The sequence below is a fragment of the Microcaecilia unicolor genome, chromosome 5 (assembly GCF_901765095.1).
Source record: "Microcaecilia unicolor chromosome 5, aMicUni1.1, whole genome shotgun sequence".
Classification (NCBI taxonomy): Eukaryota; Metazoa; Chordata; class Amphibia; order Gymnophiona; family Siphonopidae; genus Microcaecilia; species Microcaecilia unicolor.
Genome location: NC_044035.1, coordinates 112,212,563 through 112,236,077, shown reverse-complemented (window position 1 = coordinate 112,236,077; position 23,515 = coordinate 112,212,563). Strand labels below are relative to the sequence as shown.

The 23,515-nt window shown below is 42.7% G+C and overlaps 1 protein-coding gene across 1 annotated transcript in view; it reads right to left on the bottom strand.

The window, feature by feature from the left end:
- Positions 1-2,774: 2,774 nt before the first annotated feature.
- Positions 2,775-23,515, bottom strand: part of ADAM8 (ADAM metallopeptidase domain 8) — a 158,086-nt gene continuing 137,345 nt past the window's right edge. The window contains exons 21-25 of the mRNA XM_030204865.1: positions 21,124-21,186; positions 18,744-18,815; positions 12,317-12,367; positions 4,745-4,828; positions 2,775-3,931 (exon numbers count right to left, since the gene is read on the bottom strand). Of these exons, the coding sequence (XP_030060725.1) occupies positions 3,884-3,931; positions 4,745-4,828; positions 12,317-12,367; positions 18,744-18,815; positions 21,124-21,186 (318 nt within the window). The 3' untranslated portion in view covers positions 2,775-3,883. The remainder of the gene's footprint in view (positions 3,932-4,744; positions 4,829-12,316; positions 12,368-18,743; positions 18,816-21,123; positions 21,187-23,515) is intronic.

Genomic DNA, 23,515 nt, shown 5'->3' with positions numbered 1-23,515 from the left:
CCCTTTTACATTTTCCTGATTTTCTTGCATTTATTTTGTAAGTAAATGTATATTTTGAAATAATAAATAAAGGGATTTCTTCAATGAGGCGGCCGCTTTGACGGAGGTAATAAAAAAGATTTAAACCCCCCAGGAAGGTGCGGGGCGGGCTGTGGGAGGTGAGGTAAGCAGGGTAAGCATGGCTTGTGGCGCCCTCCTGCCATGCTTACCTCGTTTACCATAGCCGGCTCGCCGTGCAGAACAAGATCTTTAAAAATTTAACAACCAGCTCTTGCGAGCCGATGCGAGCCAGCTCCAGCACACCCCACCCTAAATTGACCTCTGTTGCCACTCACTTTTTAAGCTTCTAAATTTAGGGGCCCAGAATAACTAGGAGTAAAAATTTAGGTACCTGTCCCTAATAAATTTTCAAAGAGGCCAATTTAAGGGCCTAAATCTCAAGGTTAGGAACTGAAACCCTTTGAATTGAGCTCATTGTGTTTAAAAATACTCTTGTCAGGCTTTCATCCAGGACGTATTATAGGCCAGGTAGTCTACATATTTTTCTCATAGACATAAAAATGGCCTATACATTTTATAATACAGAATTGTCCTTGTTTTCTACCATAGTTTGCTCCCATGGAGGCCAAATGCTGTTGCTATCTGCTGTGGCCAGGACCAGGCCTGTGCTGGTTTCACAGTAATGCAGCTCATTCTATGTTTTCAAAAAAAGAAACTTTTTCTTCCCCTAAGAATGGCTGTGTTCTTAAAATGAAATAAAATTCTGCATTCCCTCTTGCCAGTGAAGAGCATTATTTACTCAAGCTTCAGGCTAGCTCACCAAAGACTTTTTAAAGCCAAAGATGCATCAGCAGCTGATTTATTTAAGAAAAGAGTTCAATGCAAAGAAGATACAAATTTGGGTTGGTAATGAATTCTACAAGTAACACTGAATGCTGGATTTCATCAATTGAGACAGATAACATGGATACTAGGTACAGTGAATGCGGATGTTTCCTCTTAAAGCAACAGTAGTATGACAAATATTTCCTGTTTTCTTTTAATGATTCAGTTGGGAATCACAAGCCAGGAGAAAACTGCTAGCCTTTTCAATGAAAATTCCCAACATGCAGCCCTCTACGACAAGGATATTTTATTGCAGTTCAGGTGGCTATTACTTAATTATATATATATATATTTTTTTTCTACATTGCCTTTCCTATTTGCTTTAAGGCAGTTTACAATGAATTATTGAATACAGATAAAGAGAATATATATATATATAACGGGGAAGAGTTGTGGTTTGGACTGTATCATATTGGGTGTGGGAATTTTGTAATGGTGCTGTTTTTGTTGGTGTACACTCTTCCATCCCTTGGCAATGAGTGGTGGCGGGGGCCATTTTTGCTGTGTGCCAGGGCCCTTTTTACTGGAGTGGGTAAAAAGTCCCTAAGAAAGACATGGCCAAGTGGTAAGATTATTCTTACCACTTGGCCATGCAGGGGGTGGGGGGGAGCACTTACTGCCACCCATTGAGGTTTAATGCCACGCTAGAAATTATGGAGGTATTTTTCGTAGCACTGGAAATGGAACGCGGTCAAGGTGGAACTACCGCCGGCAGCTGTGCTGGGCCGGCGGTAGTTCCAGGTTGTTGCTTGGCAAGCCTGTTGCCGTGCTGTAACCATTTAGTAAAAGGACCCCTGAGTGAGCAAAATTGAGTCTGTAACCTAATGATAGGAGGTGGAACCTCAAGGTGAGCTTAAGGACAACAGGCATCAGCAAGATATGGAGCACAGCACATACAATAAAGATATAAATAAAACATAAAAACCTGACATGCTCAAATTATCAATGTCTCTGTATATTCGACTTTCACCAGGCCTAGCCATTTGGTTTTACCTCTGTCAATCCACCAGATTCTATAAATGGCGCCTAAAGTTAGGGCCCAATTGTGCACCCAGTTATAGAATAGGGCCAGTTTTGCATGTAACATAATTAGTTAATTGACACTACTTTGGTGCTCATTTGGAGGTTACTACCAATAATTGGTATTAACAAGCCTTAACTGGCAATAATTAGCAGTTGCGCGTGTAACTGACTTATGCCCCTATTCTTTAAACTAAGTGCACTCCAAAGGAGCCATGGCCAAGGAAGGGGCATGGGCGGGGCATGGGTGTTCCCAGGATTTAGACGCATATCCCTAGATTCTGTATAGTGCGTCTAGAGATTCGCAACAAAATCCAAGCATATTCTGTAACAATGTGCATAACTTAATTGGATTAACAAGCCAATCAGTATTGATAACAGCACTTAACAAGCAACAATGAGCACTAATTGGTAATAATTAGAATTCACATGTACGACTCCCTAAGCGTATTCTATAACGCACTGCACCTAAACTTTAGTGTGTGCAGGCAAAAAGGGTATGGTTATAGGTGGGGAAATGCGCATTTCATGGGCATTTCAAAATGTACTTGCATTGTTATAGAATATGGCCCTCTACGCCTAAATCTACACACCAGGATTTATACTATATTTTCGATGGTGTAAATGGAGGTGCTCAGTGGCACTAGGATATCAATTAATCATGTTCTATATACTGTGCCTAAATCTTGGCACCGTTTAAAGAATGTGCTTAGGCAGAAATGTTTTCCTCATGGATCTTCCATGCGCCATATATAGAATCTGGCCCATAGGGTCTTATTATGTAAATTTTAGGAACATAAATTTAGGAGCATAACCTTTGTTATAACCTTAGGTTATGCTCCTAAATTTACACTCCTAAATTACGAGTGTAATCTATGCTTCTAAATTTATGCTCCTAATTTAGGGTCTATTATGATTATAGATTTAGCATACGTTTAGGAGCATAAACTTTAGGAGTGTAAATTTAGGAGCATAAATTTTATAGAATAAGGCCCAAAGTTATAGAATACTTTCATTTCTGCGCCTAATTGACAGACTTTGCCAGGTGTAAATGCTCATACCTAAAGTTAGGTGCGAAAATGACTTAAGCTAATATTCTAGAAAGACAGTTCCATCTGGAACTGCCTCTATAGAGAAAGCGCATAGCCCGCATCATCCCAATGGCTAACTTGGGGCACCTTATTTCTGAATCTACACAATGAGTATATCTGGAATAATGAAAATTGTTTTATTGCGACAGGAAGTCCTCCCAAGGAACCTAAAATAGAGAACCTCTTCACTAGCCAGTATTTACAAGCCCCTCTGCTTTAGCTGTTTTCCCCCTCCTGGGTTCTTTGTGCCACAGTACTATTCTTTATCAGAATCCTTGCTTAACCCCATCCAGTTGCATTCAGGGTGGGAGCATAGAGTTCACTTCTGAAGCCCGACCTCCCTCACAAGCAGATGTAAGGACTGTAATGAAAGTAACTTACACTGAGTTTTATTCCATCCAGAAAATGTATCACCATCTGACATAAAATGAGCTTGGGACAATATAGGGGAAACAGAAATAACAGTTTGACTGTACTTCAAAGAAAGCTAGCTAATGTTTTGGTAATAGAAACCTTTGTGTACAGATTGCCAGTGCCTTGATACAGAGAAGTCCATTTGGTGTGCTGAACAAAAAACATTAATTTCCTGTCAGGCTGCAGCTCTCTCAGGATTACCTTTGACTATGGCAATCTTGTTGAGATTAATAAGTTCCGCATTTTTGCTCCTCGGACAACAAAAATGTTTATTCAACTGCTGTTGAAGTCCGTGTTTGTAACATAAAGATGTTACATCACTTAAATATTAAGGCACAAATCTTGCAGCTATTTCAAGTAAACAATCAGGACCTTGGAGAGATTCCAGTGAGAAATCCAGTACCAAAATGGGTGTGTGCAAAGTTCTTCGCAAGCCACAGACTCCCATCATCTTTCAGCGCCTCTGGTTTTGGTCATCTCTTCTGCACGGGGGGTTTTAAAGCTACTTTAAAGCTTACACCCTTTTTTCCCCCAAAAAAAGAACATGAAAAAGCAATTGGATTAGAACTTCTTAACTTGTATACAACATCTATATTTTACCAGCAAGCATGCTACAGTCTTTGTCATTATCTGGCTTAATTTTAGAGAACGAAATAACCAGCTCTTCCGTAGCTACGGGAGTAAAGCAAAGCTAAGAAACTTGAAGCTAGAGAAGGTATTAACTCTTACAACAAAATGGACATCCAAATGCATAGACAAGCACAACATCAGTAGCTCAGTGGTGAGTGATGTTGGGAGGCCTCTCTTAGATCTCTCCCCACCCCAGATTTCTCTGCTTTCAGTGGGGAAACTGCTTGGGCTGGTATAGACCTAGTAGTAGTGGTAGTAAGAGGCAGTTAGAGTACAGACTGAATCAAATGAAGGAGAGCTCTGAAATGAGGGGGCATATGACGAAGTTAAGAGGGAATAGGCTTAGGAGTAATCTAAGGAAGTACTATTTCACAGAAAGGGTGGTGGAGGCATGGAATGGCCTCCTGGTGGAGGTTGTGGAGTCGAGGACTGTTCCAGAATTTAAAAAGGCATGGGATAAGCATGTGGGATCGCTTAGGAAAAGGAAGAGTTAAGAGTTACAGAGGATGGGCAGACTGGATGGGTCATATGGCCTTTATCTGCCATCATGTTTCTATGTTTCTATGAATCAGCTTGTGCTAATAGTCTTTACTTCCTCCTGTCTTTCAAACAGAAGAAGGGTCTTGTGAGTACAAGTTGGCTCTGTCCTTATACTCATTGCTTACTACTACCATTTCCGTAGAGCCCTAACATGAAACCCTTACCTGTGACTGATTGGATTTCAAATTTAATGCTGTTGGTTTGGCTGGTGGGACTGGCGCTGTAGGTGATGGGCCAAGCTTTACTCCCTAAAAAATATAAAGAAGCAATTTTAATGAACTTAGACCCCCTGGAATGTTCTTTTCTCATACATACCTTACATCCTCTCTCAATTACACTGTAAAATCATGTGAAATTATATTTTCAGGGCTCAAAGTCATGTGTTCAATATTAGATACATTGGGGCTGATATTCAGACTGCTGGAGGGAGCCCAGCTAAGTCCTGCAGTTGGCGCCTGCCTGGATATTCGATGCTGGGCCATTTCTGATTAACCAGTTATGCTGCTATTTGAAGATAGCCGGTTAACTTTAAACTGGCTCAACTTATACCAGCTATTTAAGCGGCCTGATAGCTGGCTATACCATACAATATAGCCAGTTACCTCCTAGGCACTAACCAGCGATATTCAGTACAGGATAACCGGTACCATTCCAGTTAAATGGTTTTGAATATCAGGGGATTTTATTTGGAATCAATGCCAGAGATAAAGAATGCTTTTGGAAAGGTAGATTGTTCCATGAGTAAACTTTGCAGTCTAATTAACCTTCAGCTCTTTTCCATCTAACTTAACCACTGCATCAATTCTTAGACAAGGTTCACATGTGCATCCTAAAGATGGCCACTAAGGGGGGGAGTTATCAAGGTGCAGTAACAGGTGAGCTTTTACCACTGCTTGATTTACCATGGGATTCAGCAACATGCGCTATCTGAGTACCACAGGTTGTTGAATCCTGTGATAAAAGAATAATGCTGCTTGTGAGCCACCTTGTAAGCAGCATTTTCTCATGTGCCTGGTACATTGGGCCTCAAAAACTGTGGCCTGATGCTCCCAGGCCACATCTTACAGGGCCTGTCAGAGTTTCCCCTCCCCAAAATCCAACTCCCCCTGATCAAAGCCCCCCACTCCTTGATATGATCTATCATTTGATTCCCTTGTGGTCCAGTGGTCATCAGCCAGAAGCAATCCCCTGTTGCTCCTGCCCTGTCTGGTGCCATATCCAAAATGGTGCTCATAGTGGTACTCGCAGTACTACCACTAGGGGCAGCATTTTGGATACTGCACAGGGCAGGGCAGGAATGACTGGGGATCTCTCTTGCCTGATGACCACTGGACCACCAAGGAATCAAATGGTAGGCTCTTTTATGGGTGGGGGGCCTTTTAGGAGTGGAGGGCTTCAATCGAGGGGTTGGGTCCTTGATTGGGAGGTGGGAGCTTGATTGAGGGGGTGGTGGGGGGCTTCGATCAGGGGTGATTGGGTCCTTGATCAGGGGATGGGGTTTGATTGGGAGATGGGGGACTTCAGTCAGGTAGGATTGGGTCCTTGAGCGTGGGGGGGAGGGTGCAGGTCTTCAATTAGGGGGACGCTCTGACGGCCCCTTTAAGCTCTGGCTGGGAGCACTGGGCCATAGGTTTGAGGCTTGATGCTCCTGGAATGTTATAATAATCCCAAGTTTTGGCTGGGGTTATCTTACCATGATTTTGGGACCATAATGTGACTTGCCCCATAAGTCATGACTTGATTTGTACATATTAATGAGTGCTTTACTTACATTTGCATGTTTTGCATCTCATTACTATGTAACCCTCTGCAACTTAAATATCACCATGGCAAAAACAGTTAAGCTGTGTTAGGGTTCTTAAATGATAAATAATGTGACCTAAAGCCCTAATGCAGATAACTTCCCTGTAAGTGTCAGCACTGTGCTATAGCTGAGACTTTGCTGGGAATGTGGCGCAAGGAGTCGAAGCGATGGTCGGCTATCAAACCTAGCACACAATACTGCACTGAGCCACTGGGATGAGTTCACTGAATTTTATTATCCCTTGGAACCAAATCTATCTGTAGTATGAATCCTTAAGCTAAAATATGCACATTTCACTTCATCTCTTTATCTGTGGCATACAAATGTGTATGATCTGTAGCGTGTGGTATAATGTGTGTTTACTTTGGGGTAGTTTAAGTAGCAGAATTTAATTAGTTGAAATCACAGGAAGTATACACTCTAAGTGTACGTACAATGTACTTTGTGGGAAAATGCAGATGACGAGCTTCCACATTTTTCCCTAGGCAACTAGAAGGGTCCTACAGATGATACTGTGGAAAATGTGGTCTGAAATTTGTCAGGTAGCTAAGATCCAAAGAACACAATTAATTCTTTCTAGGAAGAGGAATGGGAGGGAGAGAGAGCACATTTCTTGGAAGAATGAGTACTTAAATTACTTATGAAAAAGGTACTACATGGAAAGAATAGAGCTATCTCTGCTTAGATGGTGTCTGTTTGTTGGCAGTAGATGGGGTATGTATATTCATATAGAATGGAAGTACTCCTCTTATAAGGCTCTACTTGTTGAGATTCTGAGCATGGCACTCTAATATGAGGAGGCTCTGGCAGACACCTGCATAGCACTTGTGGTGGCTGGTCCAGATTGATGGCACTGATGTTTCAGGTATACCATCTCATTGGAGCCATCATGTAAGGGGGGGGGGGGGGGCATGAGTGATGTTGCCATTAGAAGTGATTTGCAGCTTTCTGCTATTGTGTGATATTTCACAATAACAGCATAAGAAGGTGCTAACATTTACACAACAAATATGTGCATATAAAAGACCAGAATACTGGCATATATTTCCATATAAGTGCACATACACGTGCAAATGCTAGAAATCTGGCCATGCACTATTCTGTAACTATCTGGCCGATTGTCAGCCCACTGGAGGCAGGCCAGCTAAGTGCTATGATCAATGCTGAGCCTGGATATTCAATGTCGGGCCATTTCTGGTGACTGGCATTGAATTTCTGGTTTTTTTTTTTTTGGCTAGTTTAAGCTTAACCAAGTCAACATTCAGTGCTGGCTAGTTAAATTTACAGTGGCCAAAGGTAGGCCTGCTATTTAGGCAGCTCGATTTGGCTGCTGAACCTAGCTGGCCAAGCGGTGAATATTCACGACTAGCCGGTTAGCCACTATGCACTAAGCACTAATATTCATCGGAGATTGGCAATCTCACACTGAATATTAGCGTTTAGCTGGTGAAGTGCTATTTAACCAGCCAGGAACCATTCCTGGATGGTTAAAGTTTTGAATATCATCCGGTATGTGAATATCTTTGATAATGTGTAGTTTGCAGGAGGGAATACACATGGGTGGAGTCTGGGTAGGGTGCACACTTATGCACTTAAGTTATAGAACACTATAAGTTATGTGTATATCTCTGGAATCTAGGTGCAAGGATTTATACAAGCTCCATGGCTAGAGTAAGTGTTCAGTGAAGGTCCGCCACGGATAAGGAATGCCGAGATCCCATGACGAAATAACAGGAGTACAAAAGGAGTGGGAAATAGACCAGGCTAACCAGAAACAAATGAGGAGACTTCAATTGATGGTAGATAGTTTATTGGTGAAGACTTCACACAGTACCGTGTTTCGACTGCTGGTCTGCATCAGGAGTCTTTATATAAAATACATAAAAACATCAAATGGTCAATAAAAGTTGATGTAAAAAGATGGCAAAACGTGGTCTTTAGAAAGACTTTTTGGTAGAAAATCTGTGGGTTCTGAGTGAGGTGAGCTGTCCAGCAGCTGAAACACGGTACTGTGTCGAGCTTTCACCAATAAACCATCTACCATCAATTGAAGTCTCCTCGTTTGTTTCCGGTTAGCCTGGTCTATTTCCCACTCCTTTTGTACTAGAGTAAGTGCTCACACATAAACACATATGCACGTCTATGCTAGGATTCTGTAAAGGAAAGTAGGCACCTATTTCCTTAATAGAATAGGCACCAATTACCCACCCTAAATGTAGGCATCCCTTTCAATGTTTCCTCTAAGGAGTGGCCTAGTGTGTGCAAAATTTTTTTCATGTGAGCAACAAGTTTTAAAAGCCAACAATTTTTGAGTGCCAGTATTAGCAATGTATTTCTGTATATAGCACAAAAACCCCACATTTTTTTGTGAGCAACCATATAAAATCTGTGAGCGATGCTCCTAAAATGTATGAGCAAATTGCTCATGTGCTCCGCTTAGAGGGAACATTGATCCCTTTATAGATTTGCCCTCTTATTGACTATGATTTACGAATTCCAGCAGTGATTCTCAAACCAGTCCTGGAACAGCATTGGCCAGTCAGGTTTTCTAAATCCCTGCAAGGAAGATATATAAGAGAATTTTGCATGCAGTGGAGCTATTGCATTCTCCTCCAGCACAGGTCTGACAACCGCTGCATTGGAGAAAACATGAAGATGTAATCTGTAAAAAGAAGATATAACAGGGTCTGTAATTTCCAATAGGTTGAGGCGAGAGAGTGAGAGTGCCAGCAGGTCCATAGAGGCTGACAGAAAGCACTTCCCATGGATACTTCTGTTCCAATCCTTTCTTAATAAGCTTCAACCAAAAGAGCAGCTTTTAACAGAAGCACTTTCTGATGGGCTTCCTGAGCTTTTTTTGTACTGAAGTGCTGCTGTGATATCACACTGTTTACAGTGTGAGAAGGAAGTGTATGTACAAAATAGAAATAAAAATGGGCCATGGAGCAAAGACAGCAAAGAATCAAAGGGGGAGAGGGGGAAATTAAAGGTAGCAAAGCAAAGGAGAATCCCCAGGGAACAAAGATAAGAGCAAAAATGGAGCAAGCAGGGAGCAGAGACAAGATAGAGGGGAAACCGCCGACTCACCTCCCTGGGGTTCTGACAATTTCCCCTCTGAGTTGGACCGCGTAACGGCACTCCCTTAGTCTGGCATCCTGTCCGCTGTGCTTCCCTTGGCATTCACACGTGCCAAAGAGACTTTATTAAAGGACGAACATAGCACTGGCAGCCGGAGATGACATCATGAAGATAGGGCCATATGAGGTGTCCCAGGACTCCTCTTCTTTGCCTTTGCAATGGGTCTCCTGGTCTTTCCTGGTGTGTGTTGCAGTCCCACAGTGTTCCAGTCTTCAAGTCCTGCTGTGCTTCTGCCTTGAAGTCCTGCTTCTCCAGTTTCCAGTCCTGCTGTGTTCCAGTCTTCAAGTTTTGTTGTGTTCCTGCCTTCAAGTCCTGCTTTTCCAGTCTCCAGTCCTGCCATGTTCCAGTCAAGTCCTGCTGTGTTCCAGTCTCCAAGTCCTGCCATGGTCCAATCTTTTGGTCTTCTGGTTCTTGCCGTCTTGTGGTCTCTTGGTATTCTGGTTCCTGCTTATCTCAATCTCAACTGTGTCAGGGTACTTCAAGGGTCCCTTAAGGCTGCTTTCTCATCCAACTCTTTGAAGGCTGATTCACCTGCTGCCAGACCGGACCTTTGGATTAGGTTGTCCATTTCTCCCGTCTGCGGCCCAAGGACTCACCTTCTGTGGTGTGGCAGGTTGCAAAGGCCATGAGCTTGGGCAAGCCACTCGCTTTGCAGCTACTTCAACAATTGGTGCTTCAGCTCCAACAACTCTCTGGTTCCATTCAGGACCTGACTACACACATGGACCATCTACACCTGTGATGGTATTGCAGGCGGAGACCTCTCCAAAGCCATGCCTCAGTTCTGGCATGGAACTTGCATCTGCTGCACCTGGTATCAGACTCAATGCTCCTCCCAGATATAATGGGAGTCCCAAAATTTGCAGAGGATTTATAAATCAATGCCAGATCATCTTTGAACTTCAAGCAAGGGACTTCGCTTTGGACAGAGCACAACTGGCTTTCTTCATTTCTCTGCTGTCGGTCCAAGCTCTTGCTTGGGCTTCTCTCTGGGAGTGGAATGACCCTGTACTGAATAACCTTGACAACTTCCTACAGCAATTCAGGAGAATCTTTGAGGAGCCTCGGAAGGCTACCTCCACTGCCTCTGAGCTTCTCAGGCTGAAATAGGGCTTGCAAACCCTGGGGAGTTATGCCATCCAGTTTCATACTTTAGCAGCAGAACTAAAGTGGAATAATGAGAGCCTGGTGGCAGTTTTTTGGCAAGGGTTGTTGCCCCAAATCAAGGATGAGTTAGCAGGACAGGATCTTCCTACCACACTGGATGACCTCATCTGTCTATGTAATCAGATAGATATTCAGTTCCAAGAGCAAGCCTGGGATCGGCAATCTTTTTGTCGAACAGTTCATCTGGCACCTAGCTTCCAATGATCCATGCATCCAGTCATGAAGGAGCCCTTCCCTCCTGACCCTGGGGAGCCTATGCAGATGAACTGTTTCTCCCTCTCAGAACTTGAAAAGCAGAGGCGACAAACACAGAATTTGTGTCTCTACTGTGCTGAGAAACGACACAAGGCTCTTAATTGTCCTACATGTTGGGAAGCTTTCAGTCCTAGCTCTGGCTGGGGAAGCAGCGCTAGGATCCTCTAATTGAATTCTCTGCACCCAGTTCTTGGTACCAGCATCTCTTGAGTTTGACAAAGATCTGGTTATCACCGAAGCCTTCATTGATTCCGGAGTTGGAGAGGACTGTATTGATGGGGTACTCACTTGTCACTACAAAATTCCTACCCAGGAGCTTTCTAGACCTATCCTGGTCTCCTCAGTGTATGGGAACATTCAGGAACATCTCAAAGTTAAGACGGTTCCACTACACCTTAGAACTGAAGTTCTTCACAGGGAGACTGTTGCCTTTTATGTTCTTCAGTCTTCAGTGAATCCTATTACCTTGGTTGCAAGAACAAAATCTGGAAATAGACTGGGCCCAAGGGAAACTCGCAGCATGGAGTCAGTCTTGCTAACATCACTGCCTTGACTGGTCTTTCCTGGTGTGGGTTGCAGTCCCACAGTGTTCTAGTCTTTGAAAAAGTGTTTTTAACCCTGTTTTTATATATATTTATATTCTTCTTAACCTCAAAACTCAAGGCAAATTACAAACATCACTACAAACATTACAAACATATAGCAAAACCCACAGTGATGTCTTCATAATCCCACTCCCTGCCCACTACATTTCCCGAACATGTTCCAACGCATCCAGCCTTAAACCTATATATCAATAAAAGGACTTAGTAAATAGCCAGGTTTTCAACCTTTTTCAGAAGCTAATGTAATAACCCTCCCTGCTAATATTCAAAGGTAAGCTATTCCAATAACAGGCACTGCCCTCCATAAAGCTCTATCATGGGATAGAGCAATAGGAGAGGAGATATATAGACAGCAAAAAAATGTGAAGAGCTAAATATAGGATGGGGTAAGGAGGAGGATCTGGGGTGCTGCATCACTACTGGAGGATAAAATTGTGGGTTGGTATAGAAGAGAGTTAGAAAAGTATAAACAGACATGACGTAGAGAGAGGATAGCAGAGAGGAGAAGAAGAAGAAAGATGGAAAAGAGGAGTAGATGGTTGCATGGAAGAAAGTAGGAAGAAGGAAGGAAATACCTAAGAAGGAATGAAACAGGGAATTATTTATTAATTTATAGGAGAATTGAGCTTGAAATTTCTTGCCATGGCTATTGTTAATCCACTGCAGTCCACTCCATCAAACAAAGGCATTGGCAGATTATAGTAATCCACTACATTACATAGTTTGTGTCCTTGTTTAAAATGTCCCTGTTTCAGCAAGAGTCTTACCTGCTTTATCTTCAGCTCAGGTAGTGGTTTTGTGGGAGGCCTGGGTTTAACCTAATTAAAGAAGAACTTAAGGTAAGCAACAAGAAATCTTTAATCACCACAAAAATGTAACTCTGGAACACTTAGGGGGAAGTTATCAATATGAACTACTTTTAAGTCAAATTATTTTACCACAGGGTTCCATTTTATGCAATAAAACCGTGTGCTAAAATAACCCGACCTGTAGTAAAATAACCCGACTTAACATTAGCTCATGTTATTTCCCCCTTTAGTCATAGGTTATAAATTCTCTTACCTGGGGATTGTTTATTCTTCAATAAACATCTGCTGGCTGATATTCAAAACTATTTAATTGGTCAGGAATAGATCCTGGCCAATTAAATAGTGTTTTGGGCCTAACCATGGATATTTAGCGGGAGATAACTGGTTATCTCTGCTGAATATGCACGGTTAGCGGCTAGCCGCTAACTGGCTATATCACACATCATTGTCAGTTAGGTGCAGATATTCAGCACAAAACCGGCCAAGATTAGTGGTTAAAATAGGCCGCATAAATAGCAGGCCTATCTTTAATCACTAAGTACTTAACCAGTTAGCGCTGAATATCAGCTTAACCGATAAGTTGCTGCAGCCAAAAGTGAAACCTGATATTCAATGCTGGTTGCCAAATGTGGGTTGGCATTGAATATCCGATCTGAGCACTGGCATTGGGCAGTCACCGCACAGTCACTGGTTGAATATTGGGGGGCTGGAGTCTTTGTAGGCTGTGATATCATCTAAAGGATCAATGAAATGATGTTGCAGTATAGAGGTTAGCAATCCCCAACACCATGCCACCAACAGCTTTCCAGTATGCCAGTCTCTCGCCAATGCTGGCACTGGAATTCTCTTTAAAATTCACAGGCCAGCTGTGCTAATCTTTCAGTGCACAAGATCACCTCAACTTACACTCTCTCACAGATGTTGCCAACTCGTTTTGTAGGTTTTGAATTTGTGAATCTGAGAGGCCTCTTTTTGATAAGGTGATGGCCAGTAAGGTCTCAAATGCCCATCTACTGTGATACATTTCTGGTGGTTCTTTAAGGATAGCATGACCTAGTAAGACTCCAGCTTTTTCCAGGATCAATATAGCTACTAAAATTATACATTTCAATAAATATCAAGATTTAATAGACTGATACATTTAGTTTGTATTGATTTTATAAAAGTGGTGAGCTCTTCAGTAGAGTTCACCATTTCAGATCATAAATGACCTGTTTAAAGGTTAACTAGCTGAACAGAGCTGCAATTCACCCTTATCTTCTGCCACTAGAGTTCCATTTTTGCTAATAGCTGGTGCCACATAGCTTATACAGTAAATAACACGAAAATCAGACTTCTGATATTTTTTGTACTTGGGGAAGGGGCATTTTTATTTTGCAAGATTAGGTATTTTTCAAATGTAAATGTGATAGCCTAGAGAAACTTAAACACTGGTCTACTTTTTAGAAGTCATCTGCTTCAGAGATACAATGCATTGATAGGCTCCATTTAACCTGATAGCATTGCCCCATTCCTTCAATGTCCTGGTGAAATAGCTTGCTGTGCTCACCACTCACTGCTCAGCAGTTGGGTGGAAAAAAATTTAGATGAAGTGATACTCTTATATGGAAGCTTGACATCTAGCAGTAGTCTCAAGGGGCTGAAGCAGAGGAGGACTACCCTTGTTTCCACACCCTAGACCACCAGGATACCCTCTGGGTAAGCGCTGGGATAGGAGGGGGATTTGGAGCTGCACAGGGGAGAGGGAGATGTATTATCACCTGGTATGGTGTGCGTGTTTGTGGGGGGGGGGGGGCAGCAGCTCTGAAGGAGGCCCCTAATGCCAGGATGGGACCTTCCAATTGGGGGCAGGGGGTGCTGGTTTGAGGTGGGCTGATTTGGGGGGCTGGGGGCTGGTTGGGGGGGGGGCTTCCAATAACAGGGAGGCTGGTTTGGGAGGGCTAGTTCTAGAGGCTTCCACTTGGGGGGATGGTTTCAGGGGGCATGCTGATAGGAGTGGGAAATGGGCAAAAGAACAAGTTATGACAGGGTGCAATCTGGGCAGGAGGTAAGTGCAGCCTTCACTCTTGCCCAAACTAGCAGCTTGCCAAAATCAGTTCGTGGGTCTGAGCAGGTGTAACTCCTGACGTCCAGGTGTCTGGGCATAGACGTTTATTCCCTTCTGAAATGGGGAATACATGTGTATCTTCTGGACATGTCCTAGTCTTGTCCCCCCAAAACTGCCATACCACGTCCCCTTGCCATTTGCACTTCAGTTTGAAATCTGCATATCTTGGCATTGTAAGATGGGAACTTAGATGTTTATACTAGCTAAATGATTAAGTGCTGGTTTATGCGCATCTCACATGTAAACAGCACTTCTATAATGACCGCCATAGTGAAGGGATGGAGGATGGATGAAGTGAGAGCAAAGCAGTAAAATTATTCAGAAACAGCAAATTCAAATAGCAGCTGAAAATTGGCTGAATAGCAGATATAAACCAATGTATAGCAGTGTTACTGATTACAATTATATAGCAGTGCTCAATACATGTATTAATTTAAATGCTGCAGCTGGCATATCAGTTAAAAATGCTGACCACTACCAATGAAAATTACCTTCTTAATTTTTAGTTATAGGATTTGAAGTACTTTATTGTTTTCTTGGTTTCCGATGCTACCTTTCTTGCTATTTTAATTTGTTGTGTCTATGATTCATCTGGTTTTCCTAATGTTTGACTCCTATGTGGGGAAGTCGGGGAAGGGAGTGCTTGTACTAGGCAGGGATAGAGGAGGAGAAAGATTGAGGTCTGGCATTGGGTTGAGTAGGAGAGTTGACATTTCGTCCTTTAGATTGTAAGCTCCATTGAGCAGGGACTGTCCTTCTTTGTTAAACTGTACAGCGCTGCGTAACCCTAGTAGCACTCTAGAAATGTTAAGTAGTAGTAGTAGTAAAGGTGCTGGAGTCAGGGGAGAGGGGAGAGACTTTTGGAGTTAGCTGGGAAGAGTGATGATATCAGGAAAAATAACAAAGGATAAGGGACAGGGGTGCTGCAGAGCTGCCAAGTTATCCTGGAATGAGACTTTTTGTCCAGTCCTGGTTTCGAATTTTGTACATCCTAGAGCAGTGTGGCATTTGAAGTCTCTGATCCTACACATTGAAATCAGTGCTCCAGGTACCACAATATATCAGGATAAGGTTGCCAGACATTCACAGCTGGTCTTATCTCACCTCAAAAACTTGGAAGCTCTGGTCTTGGAACACAAATATTTATTTCACCATAAATGTTTTGTGGATTTCTGCTAGTCCTATAAATTTATATTGTATTTATTATTTTTGCTTTCTATGTTTATGCATGAGTTTGTGAATTATATTCTGCACCAGTTATTTATCAATTTTATATAGCATTTTCTTGTGTTTTCTTTTATTAGGTTTTGATATATTGCTTATTTATAAATCTGTCACTTATAATTCTATTGTGCTGCCAGTTGCTTGTTGTTTCCTGCCTTCAGCATTTCTGTGGAAAGACAAGCTATAAAATAGAATAAAAAATACAAATAAAATGTAGACTACAGAGACCTGCAGACTTTGTATACCGCCAAACTTTTACAGGATAGTTTTCATGTACAACAATTCAGGGAACCTGTGAAGGTATTTTGCAAGGAGGTTTTATAACAGGAGATGAGCCTATCTGGCTCATTCTGTGGTCTGAAACCAGTGGGCAGAGCTTGCTGCCATATTGTGTGACCCCAAACATTTGTAGACACTGCTGAAAACGATTAGCAAACTTGTGAGGTTTATAACTGCCTATGTGTGGGTTTTTAAACATTTGACAGCATTTTTATTTGCTTGAAAGCTTCCCATATGTAACCCAAGGTTTTTTTTAACCTCTTGGGGAGGGGGGAGGGGGTTCTTGGGCATGAGCTGAGGTCCGTGGATGCGGCCACTCCAGAGCTGCAGGAGGCTCAACTGTTATAGGGGCATCTTTAAGAAGGGCCCTGGCTCTGACTGAGTCTCGGGGCTGAGTAGTGAGGACCCCCCCCCCCCCAGTGGTTAACCCCCCCCCCCTTGGGTTACATATGGGAAGCTTTCAAATAAATAAAAAAGCTGTAAAAAAAAAAAACACGTGGAGGGGCATAATCGAACGGGGTGGCCAAGTTTTCCTGAGACGAAGGGGCGGGGAAACCCATATTATCGAAACAAGATGGGCATCCATCTTTCGTTTCGATAATACGGTCAGGGAGGTCCAAATCTCAACATTTAGGTCGATCTTAGAGATGGTCGTCCCCGGTTTTCAGCGATAATGGAAACCGAGTATGCCCATCTTAGAAACGACCAAATCCAAGCCATTTGGTCGTGGGAGGAGCCAGCATTTGTAGTGCACTGGTCCCCCTGACATGCCAGGACACCAACTGGGCACCCTAGGGGGCACTGCAGTGGACTTCAGAAATTGCTCCCAGGTGCATAGCTCCCTTACCTTGTGTGCTGAGCCCCCACAAATCCCCCCAAAACCCACTACCCACTACCCACAACTGTACAACACTACCATAGCCCTAAGGGTTGAAGGGGGGCACCTACATGTGGGTACAGTGGGTTTCTGGTGGGTTTCGAAGGGCTCCCATTTACCACCACAAGTATAACAGGTAGGGGGGGATGGGCCTGGGTCCGCCTGCCTGAAGTCCATTGCACCCACTAAAACTGCTCCAGGGACCTGCATACTGCTGTCATGGAGTTGGGTATGACATTTGAGGCTGGCATAGAGCTGGCAAAAATTATTTTTAAAGTTTGTTTTGAGGGTGGGAGGGGGTTAGTGACCACTGTTGGAGTAAGGGGAGGTCATCCCCGTTTCCCTCCGGTAGTCATCTGGTCATTCGGGCACCTTTTTGAGGCTTGGTCGCAAGAAAAAATGGACCAAGTAAAGTCGGCCAAGTGCTCATCAGGGACGCCCTTCTTTTTTCCATTATCGGCCGAGGACGCCCATGTGTTAAGCACGCCCCAGTCCCGCCTTTGCTATGCTTCCGACACGCCCCCATGAACTTTGGTTGTCCCCGCGATGGAAAGCAGTTGAGGACGCCCAAAATCGGCTTTCGATTATGCTGATTTTGGCGACCCTGGGAGAAGGACACCCATCTTGCGATTTGTGTCGAAAGATGGGCGCCCTTCTCTTTCAAAAATAAGCCTGATAGGCAGTCATAAACCTCACAAGTTTTCTATAGTTTTCAATAGTTTCTGCAAATGTTTGGGGTCACACAATATGGCAGCTGTGCAGGGGAGACGGCTTCAACTTTTTGATGTCATGCTGTCTCCTGTCAAAAAACCTCTTTGGTACTATGCACTGTTAAAAAGTCACTGAAAATTCAGGGGTAAATATTTAGTTGGCAGTGGTCAGTGGTTTTTTTTTGGCCGGCGGCGGCATTATGGCAGCATATTCAATGCTGGACTATGTCCGGGCACCAGTAATGAATATCTAGGTATGTGCGACTGGCTATCCTTTATCTGTTTAAGGGGTCCATTTACTAAGGCACAGAAGGCTTCATGCAGGCCTACTGTGAGCTAAAAGGCACTACCATGGGACACACTGAGGCATCCCAATGGTAGTTTCCTGCTTGGCACACGCTAATCCCACACTGGAAAATATTTTTTATTTTCCAATGCGGGAGATGTGCCCATGGGCAGAGAGTAGGTATACCTGGGCTAATTGAGTAGTGCAGGCACATTACTGTGCGCTACTCGATTAGTGCGGGAGTAGCACAGGAGCCCTTATTGCCTCCTAAATAGGTGGCAGTAAGGGAACCCACGGTAATGGCCATGCACTATCGGGCAAATTAGCGAGTGGCCATTACAAAAACGTATGGAATGGTGGCCATTTTACCGCTGCACTAAAAGTGGACGCAGCATACGGAAAACCCACGTGCTGACACCAGCACTGGCCAGTTTTTAGCATGGCTTGGTAAAAGGACTCCTAAGTGCGATATGTGGCACTTAACCAGGCAAAGATAGAACTGTGCTCATATGGTCCTATTTGTCTGCTTAACTTATGTGGTTAAGTGCTGAATATCAGATCTTAACTGCAAAAGTACCGCCTCCGCCTGCTGGCTTTGAATTTCTCGGTTAGTGTTGATATTTGGTGGCACTATCTGATTAAATGCCCCTGAATACAAGTGGATAACCCCTCACAAGTGATTAACTGGGCAGGACCTTTTTCTGCTGGGTTAAAATGCTTTGAATATTGACCTCTCCATTTTATCTTAGCCCAAAAGTGTGTTTTGTGAAGCAAGCAATATTATCACTCAGATACTCGGACTGCTTCTTAGTAAAGTTTGTTAGTGTGGCTGACTTTATACTACAACAAGTAAACCACACCTGGTGTGTGGCACGTCAGGGTCATATAGTGTTCATAGTTACCTCTGAATGTACAGTCCTTGTTTGAGCAGGAATACATGGAGGGATAGGTGGAGACTGGGTGGGCTTTACAAACTGTTTGAAAGGAAGAACAACAGAGTAAATCTTACAAATGTTATTCAAAGGAATGAGAAACAGTTTTTCTGTCTTAAATATAAGCCTAGTCTGGAGCAAGGATGGGGGGGGGGGGGGGGGGGGCAATCCCTCCTTCCAAATGGAGTGGCTAATGGTTAGTGCAGTGGGTTGCAGACCTGGGGAACTGGGTTTGATTCTGACTGCAGCTTGACGGTTGGCAGTGGGTTGAGATCCTGGAGAACCAAGTTCAATTCCCTCTGCAGCTCCTTGTGACCCTGGGCAAGTCACTTAGCCCTCCTTTGCCCTGGGTACAATATATAACTTAGATTGTGAGCCCATTAGGGACAGTGCAAAGTACCTGTAATAGAAATTGTAAACCACATAGTTGCCTTAGAGATCACTTGCGGTATATCAAATGATGAAAATAAAATCATCTCAGGCTCATTCCAGAAGATTGAAATGAGGCTTGCACTGCTGTACAGTATGATCTATGGGAGCCCCTGCAGCTCCTGTGGCACTGCCTGCGTGGCTCAGCTGCATCTGTTGTTCAGGCATATGCAGCTGTTACTGTATGGAGTCATCAGCTCCTGTCTTGCTTCTGTGTCCTGCTGCTGCTGCTGCCAGGACGGAGCCATGACAACAAGACAGAAGGAGAGAGTCATTGCAATTGTCAGTCAGGAAGCAGCATTACTGTTATCCTCATCTATCCCGTTACTGTTCCCAAAAAGTTGATGGAGTACCAAGCCTTGACTCTGAGAAAAGTGTATCCATGTATGTGTGTGAGAGAATGTGAGAGAGAGAGGGAGACTCTGTGTGTGTGTGTGTGTGTGTGTGTGTGTGTGAAAGAGTAAGTGTGTGTGTGAGAGTGAGTGTGTGTGAAAGTTAATCTATGTTCTATTATATCGATATCACATCCAAATCAATCAAAATTGTTCTAAGCAATTTACAGCAGTGTATAAGGGAGATCTATGTGTCAAAGAGAGTAACACAGTAAAACAGTAAATGACAGCAGATAAAGACCTGAATGATCCATCCAGTCTGCCCCACAAGATAAACTCATTTTGCATGGTATGTGGTACTTTATATGTATACCCGAGTTTGATTTGTCCTTGCCATTCTTAGGGCACAGACTGTAGAAGTCTGCCCAGCACTAAAAGTTCTGAAGCTAACGTTGAAGCCCCTTAAAATTTACACTCCAGCCCATCCACATCTATTCAGTTACGATCAGGGCGTAGACCGTAGAAGTCTTCCCAGCACTGGTTTTGCTTCCCAGTTACCGGCGTTGCCACCCAATCTCTGCTAAGATTCCATAGATCCGTGTGTATGTGAGTTCACACACGTGAGAGGGAGAGTGTGTATCAGTCTGTGTGAGAGAGACAGAGTGTGTATCAGTATGTGTATGTGTGTGTGTGCATCAGTGTTTGTGTGTGTGCATGTGAATGTGTAAGAAGGAGAGAGAGTGTGAATATCAGTGTTTGTGTGTGTGTGCGTGTGAGAGAGGGAGAGTCAGGGAGAGTATGTGTGTATCAGAGTGTGTGTGTATGTGAGAGGGAGAGCACATGAGAAAGAAAGGGTTTGTGTGTGCTTACATGTAAGAGAGTGTGTGTTTCGGGTGCGTGTGTGCGTGTCTGTGTGTATGGGAGGCGAGAAGAATTCTTACAGATGGCATGCATAAGGCAGACTGGATGAGCCAGACAATCATTTTGGGGCAAATTCTATAAAGGTGTAGGATGCAAATTTGCATGAGCAAGGTATAGAATAAGGTCAGTTGCGCACACAAATTAATTTAATGAGGAGCTAATTGGTGTTAAGCATTAAAAGGCCATCAATGGCCTTAATTGGCACTAATTGGCATCAATTAACAGTTAAACATGCAACTGCTCTTGGCCAGTATTCTAAAAGTTGTGCACTTAAAATCAATCGTGTGCGACTTCTATGGGGTTGTGGCCACGAGAGAGGCATGGGCAGATCAGGAGTGTGCCCAGGGTAGTGTGCACTGTTTACAGAATACTATCACTTATGCGTGTAACAGACATCGATTAGGCATGTGCATGTAATCCATCCATTCAGCTGGCACAAGTGGTTGTGCATACAGTTACATGTGTAATTGGATACTTATGTTAGTATTCCAAAATGACAGTTATGCATGTAATTGGCATTGTAGAATTCTCCCTTAAGGTGTTCTAATGGGACGCTTAACTTTCGGAACTCTTTCTTGAATTTGCCCCTTTCTGTCATCATTTATTATATTCCTGTAAATATTTAATTGGGCCAAGAGAAAAACAATCATTGCAACAAGATACCATACCTGTGCTGGCTTGGTAGTGTGTACTGGAGTTCTTTGATGTGTGCTGGGATCTTTGGTAGGTGGCTATTGAAAGGAAAAACAGTTTAAGAAAAGAAATGAGATTATTTTGTGTAATTCATTTTGCAATTTCTACTTGTTTTTGTGTGTGTGATCCTGCTCCTTTAGGATTCCAACTCAATTGGAATAGAATAAGGGTATAAAACAGTTATGACTGGAAATAGAAATTAGTGCCAATTAGTGATAGTTATTAATTACGTGCCAATTAAGCACCAATTATCTTACTAAGGGGCCCTTTTCCCAAGCTGCGGTAAGCACTAACACATGCTTACTGCAGAAAAAAATGCCTTACTTTGGGGCGCACTTAGGCATCCCGCAGTAATTTTGGGGTGAGCATGCACTATCCATGTGCTAAAAAATAAAAAGGATGGGTGCGCGTTGGGCGGGTCTGGGAGCAGAAAGTGGGTGTGTTCTGTGCTAATCGGTTAGTGCAGCTACATTGCCACGCACTAACTGATTAGCGTGTGCTTAGCATGTGAATCCTTACCACCTACATGAAGGGTGGCGATACAGACTCACGCGCTAATGGCCACACGCTAATCAGAAAATTAGCATTTGGTTATTAATAAGAAAAATAGAAAAATTGTCCATTTTACCTCAGTGATAAAAATGGCCTTAGTATGCAGGAACCCTGCATAAGGATATGCTAAGGTCACCTTTTACTGCTGTTTCATAAAATGGCCCCTTCGTTACGTGTGCAGTTGGTAGTATTTTAGAACCAGGCATGCAATTGCATGCTTAACTGTGTGCCACATATAAATAGGATCAGTGGGAATATGTGTAAGAGTCAAATATTTTACTGCATATTTATTTACCAGATCACAAATCAATAAAAAATCGAAGTGGTTTATAAACTAGAAATTCAAATTAGCAGAATCATAATGAAATCATAGAACAAGGGGAAGAGCATAATAAATAAGCAACAAGTGACCTGAGGAACTGGAGAAAATGGAATAATTACAACATTATAACTCCTAAACAACAGCACATACAGTTCAGATGAACTGGGTTATCTTAGATAGGATTGGAACCTCATAAAAGAAGATTCAGTTCTGATACCAAGGGGTAAACCATTTTATAAAGTTAGAACCAATACTTATTGTGCTCATACCTTTTTTCAGTAGTAGTTCAAGGTGAGTTACATTCAGGTATACTGGATATTTCCCTGTCCCAGGAGGGCTCATAATCTAAGTTTGTACTTGGGGAAATGGAGGGTTAAGTGACTTGCCCAAGATTACAAGGTGCAATAGTGGGATTTGAACCAGACACCCACGGATAGCCAGCCTGCTGCTCTAACCACTAGGCTACTCCTCCACTCTGTATATACTAAAGCATGAATTTCAAGTGCAGTCCAATAAAACTTTATGGTTGCAAGGGATGGTTAGCAGATTAGATTGGGAAGAATGAAGCATTCTCTTTGGTGAGTATGGTGACAGAAAGAAAGGGACCCATATAATAAACCTGGTGAATAATGGCAAGTATCTTAAATGGAATCTAGCATGCTCAACTTGCAAAAGAGGAGTGAGGTTATCAGTTTTCCACTCTCCAAAGAGTAGCTTGATAGAAGTGTTAAATACAGAAACTTAAGATATTGACGAAAGAACTTCAAGAAGCTTATTATTCTAAGGGTTGTTTATAGCAAACTTTCATTATGTTCATTCAAAATGTTCCTCGTTGTCTTGAACATAAATTCCAATATAATTTAATAGCATAGTGCATTTACAGCAAACGGCTGTCACAGCAAATTAAATGCTGGAATGAACTTTGGAACAGCACACTCATTTATTATCACTTCACTTGTCAGCTTTTGAATCCAAACGCCTGTGGAATTTAGAAATGCCTTTCCAAGGCATTTATAGTGGGCTCAAGAAATCTTCACTTTGTGCTCATTTAACCATTAGGTGTACCAGACGTCACGCAGGGTGGCAAAGAGCAGCTGTGATCAAAGTAAAATAGGTTCTGGTAGCCACCCATACTCAAAGACCGACCCACCAGCATCTACTTTTATCCACAGGAAAGGTGGGCAATTTTCATATAGTGCTTTTACCCAGGTAAAAGGCATTTGGAATTGCTTTCAGAAGTTAATATTTAAAAATCTGGGGGTCAATATACAAAACATTAACAGTATAACTTATATTCTGTAATACCTCACGGTTCAAAGCCGATCCCAGTATGCAAGAAGATAGACATTTCCAGGAAATTACAAATTTATATTCTCATACAAAAAAAATCCATACTAGTTATTAGATTGCAAAACAATTTTCTGAAATAAGTTTTTATAAGCTTCTGAAATTGAAAATAACTTGGAGTAGTAAGTAAAATGATTGAACTGGCC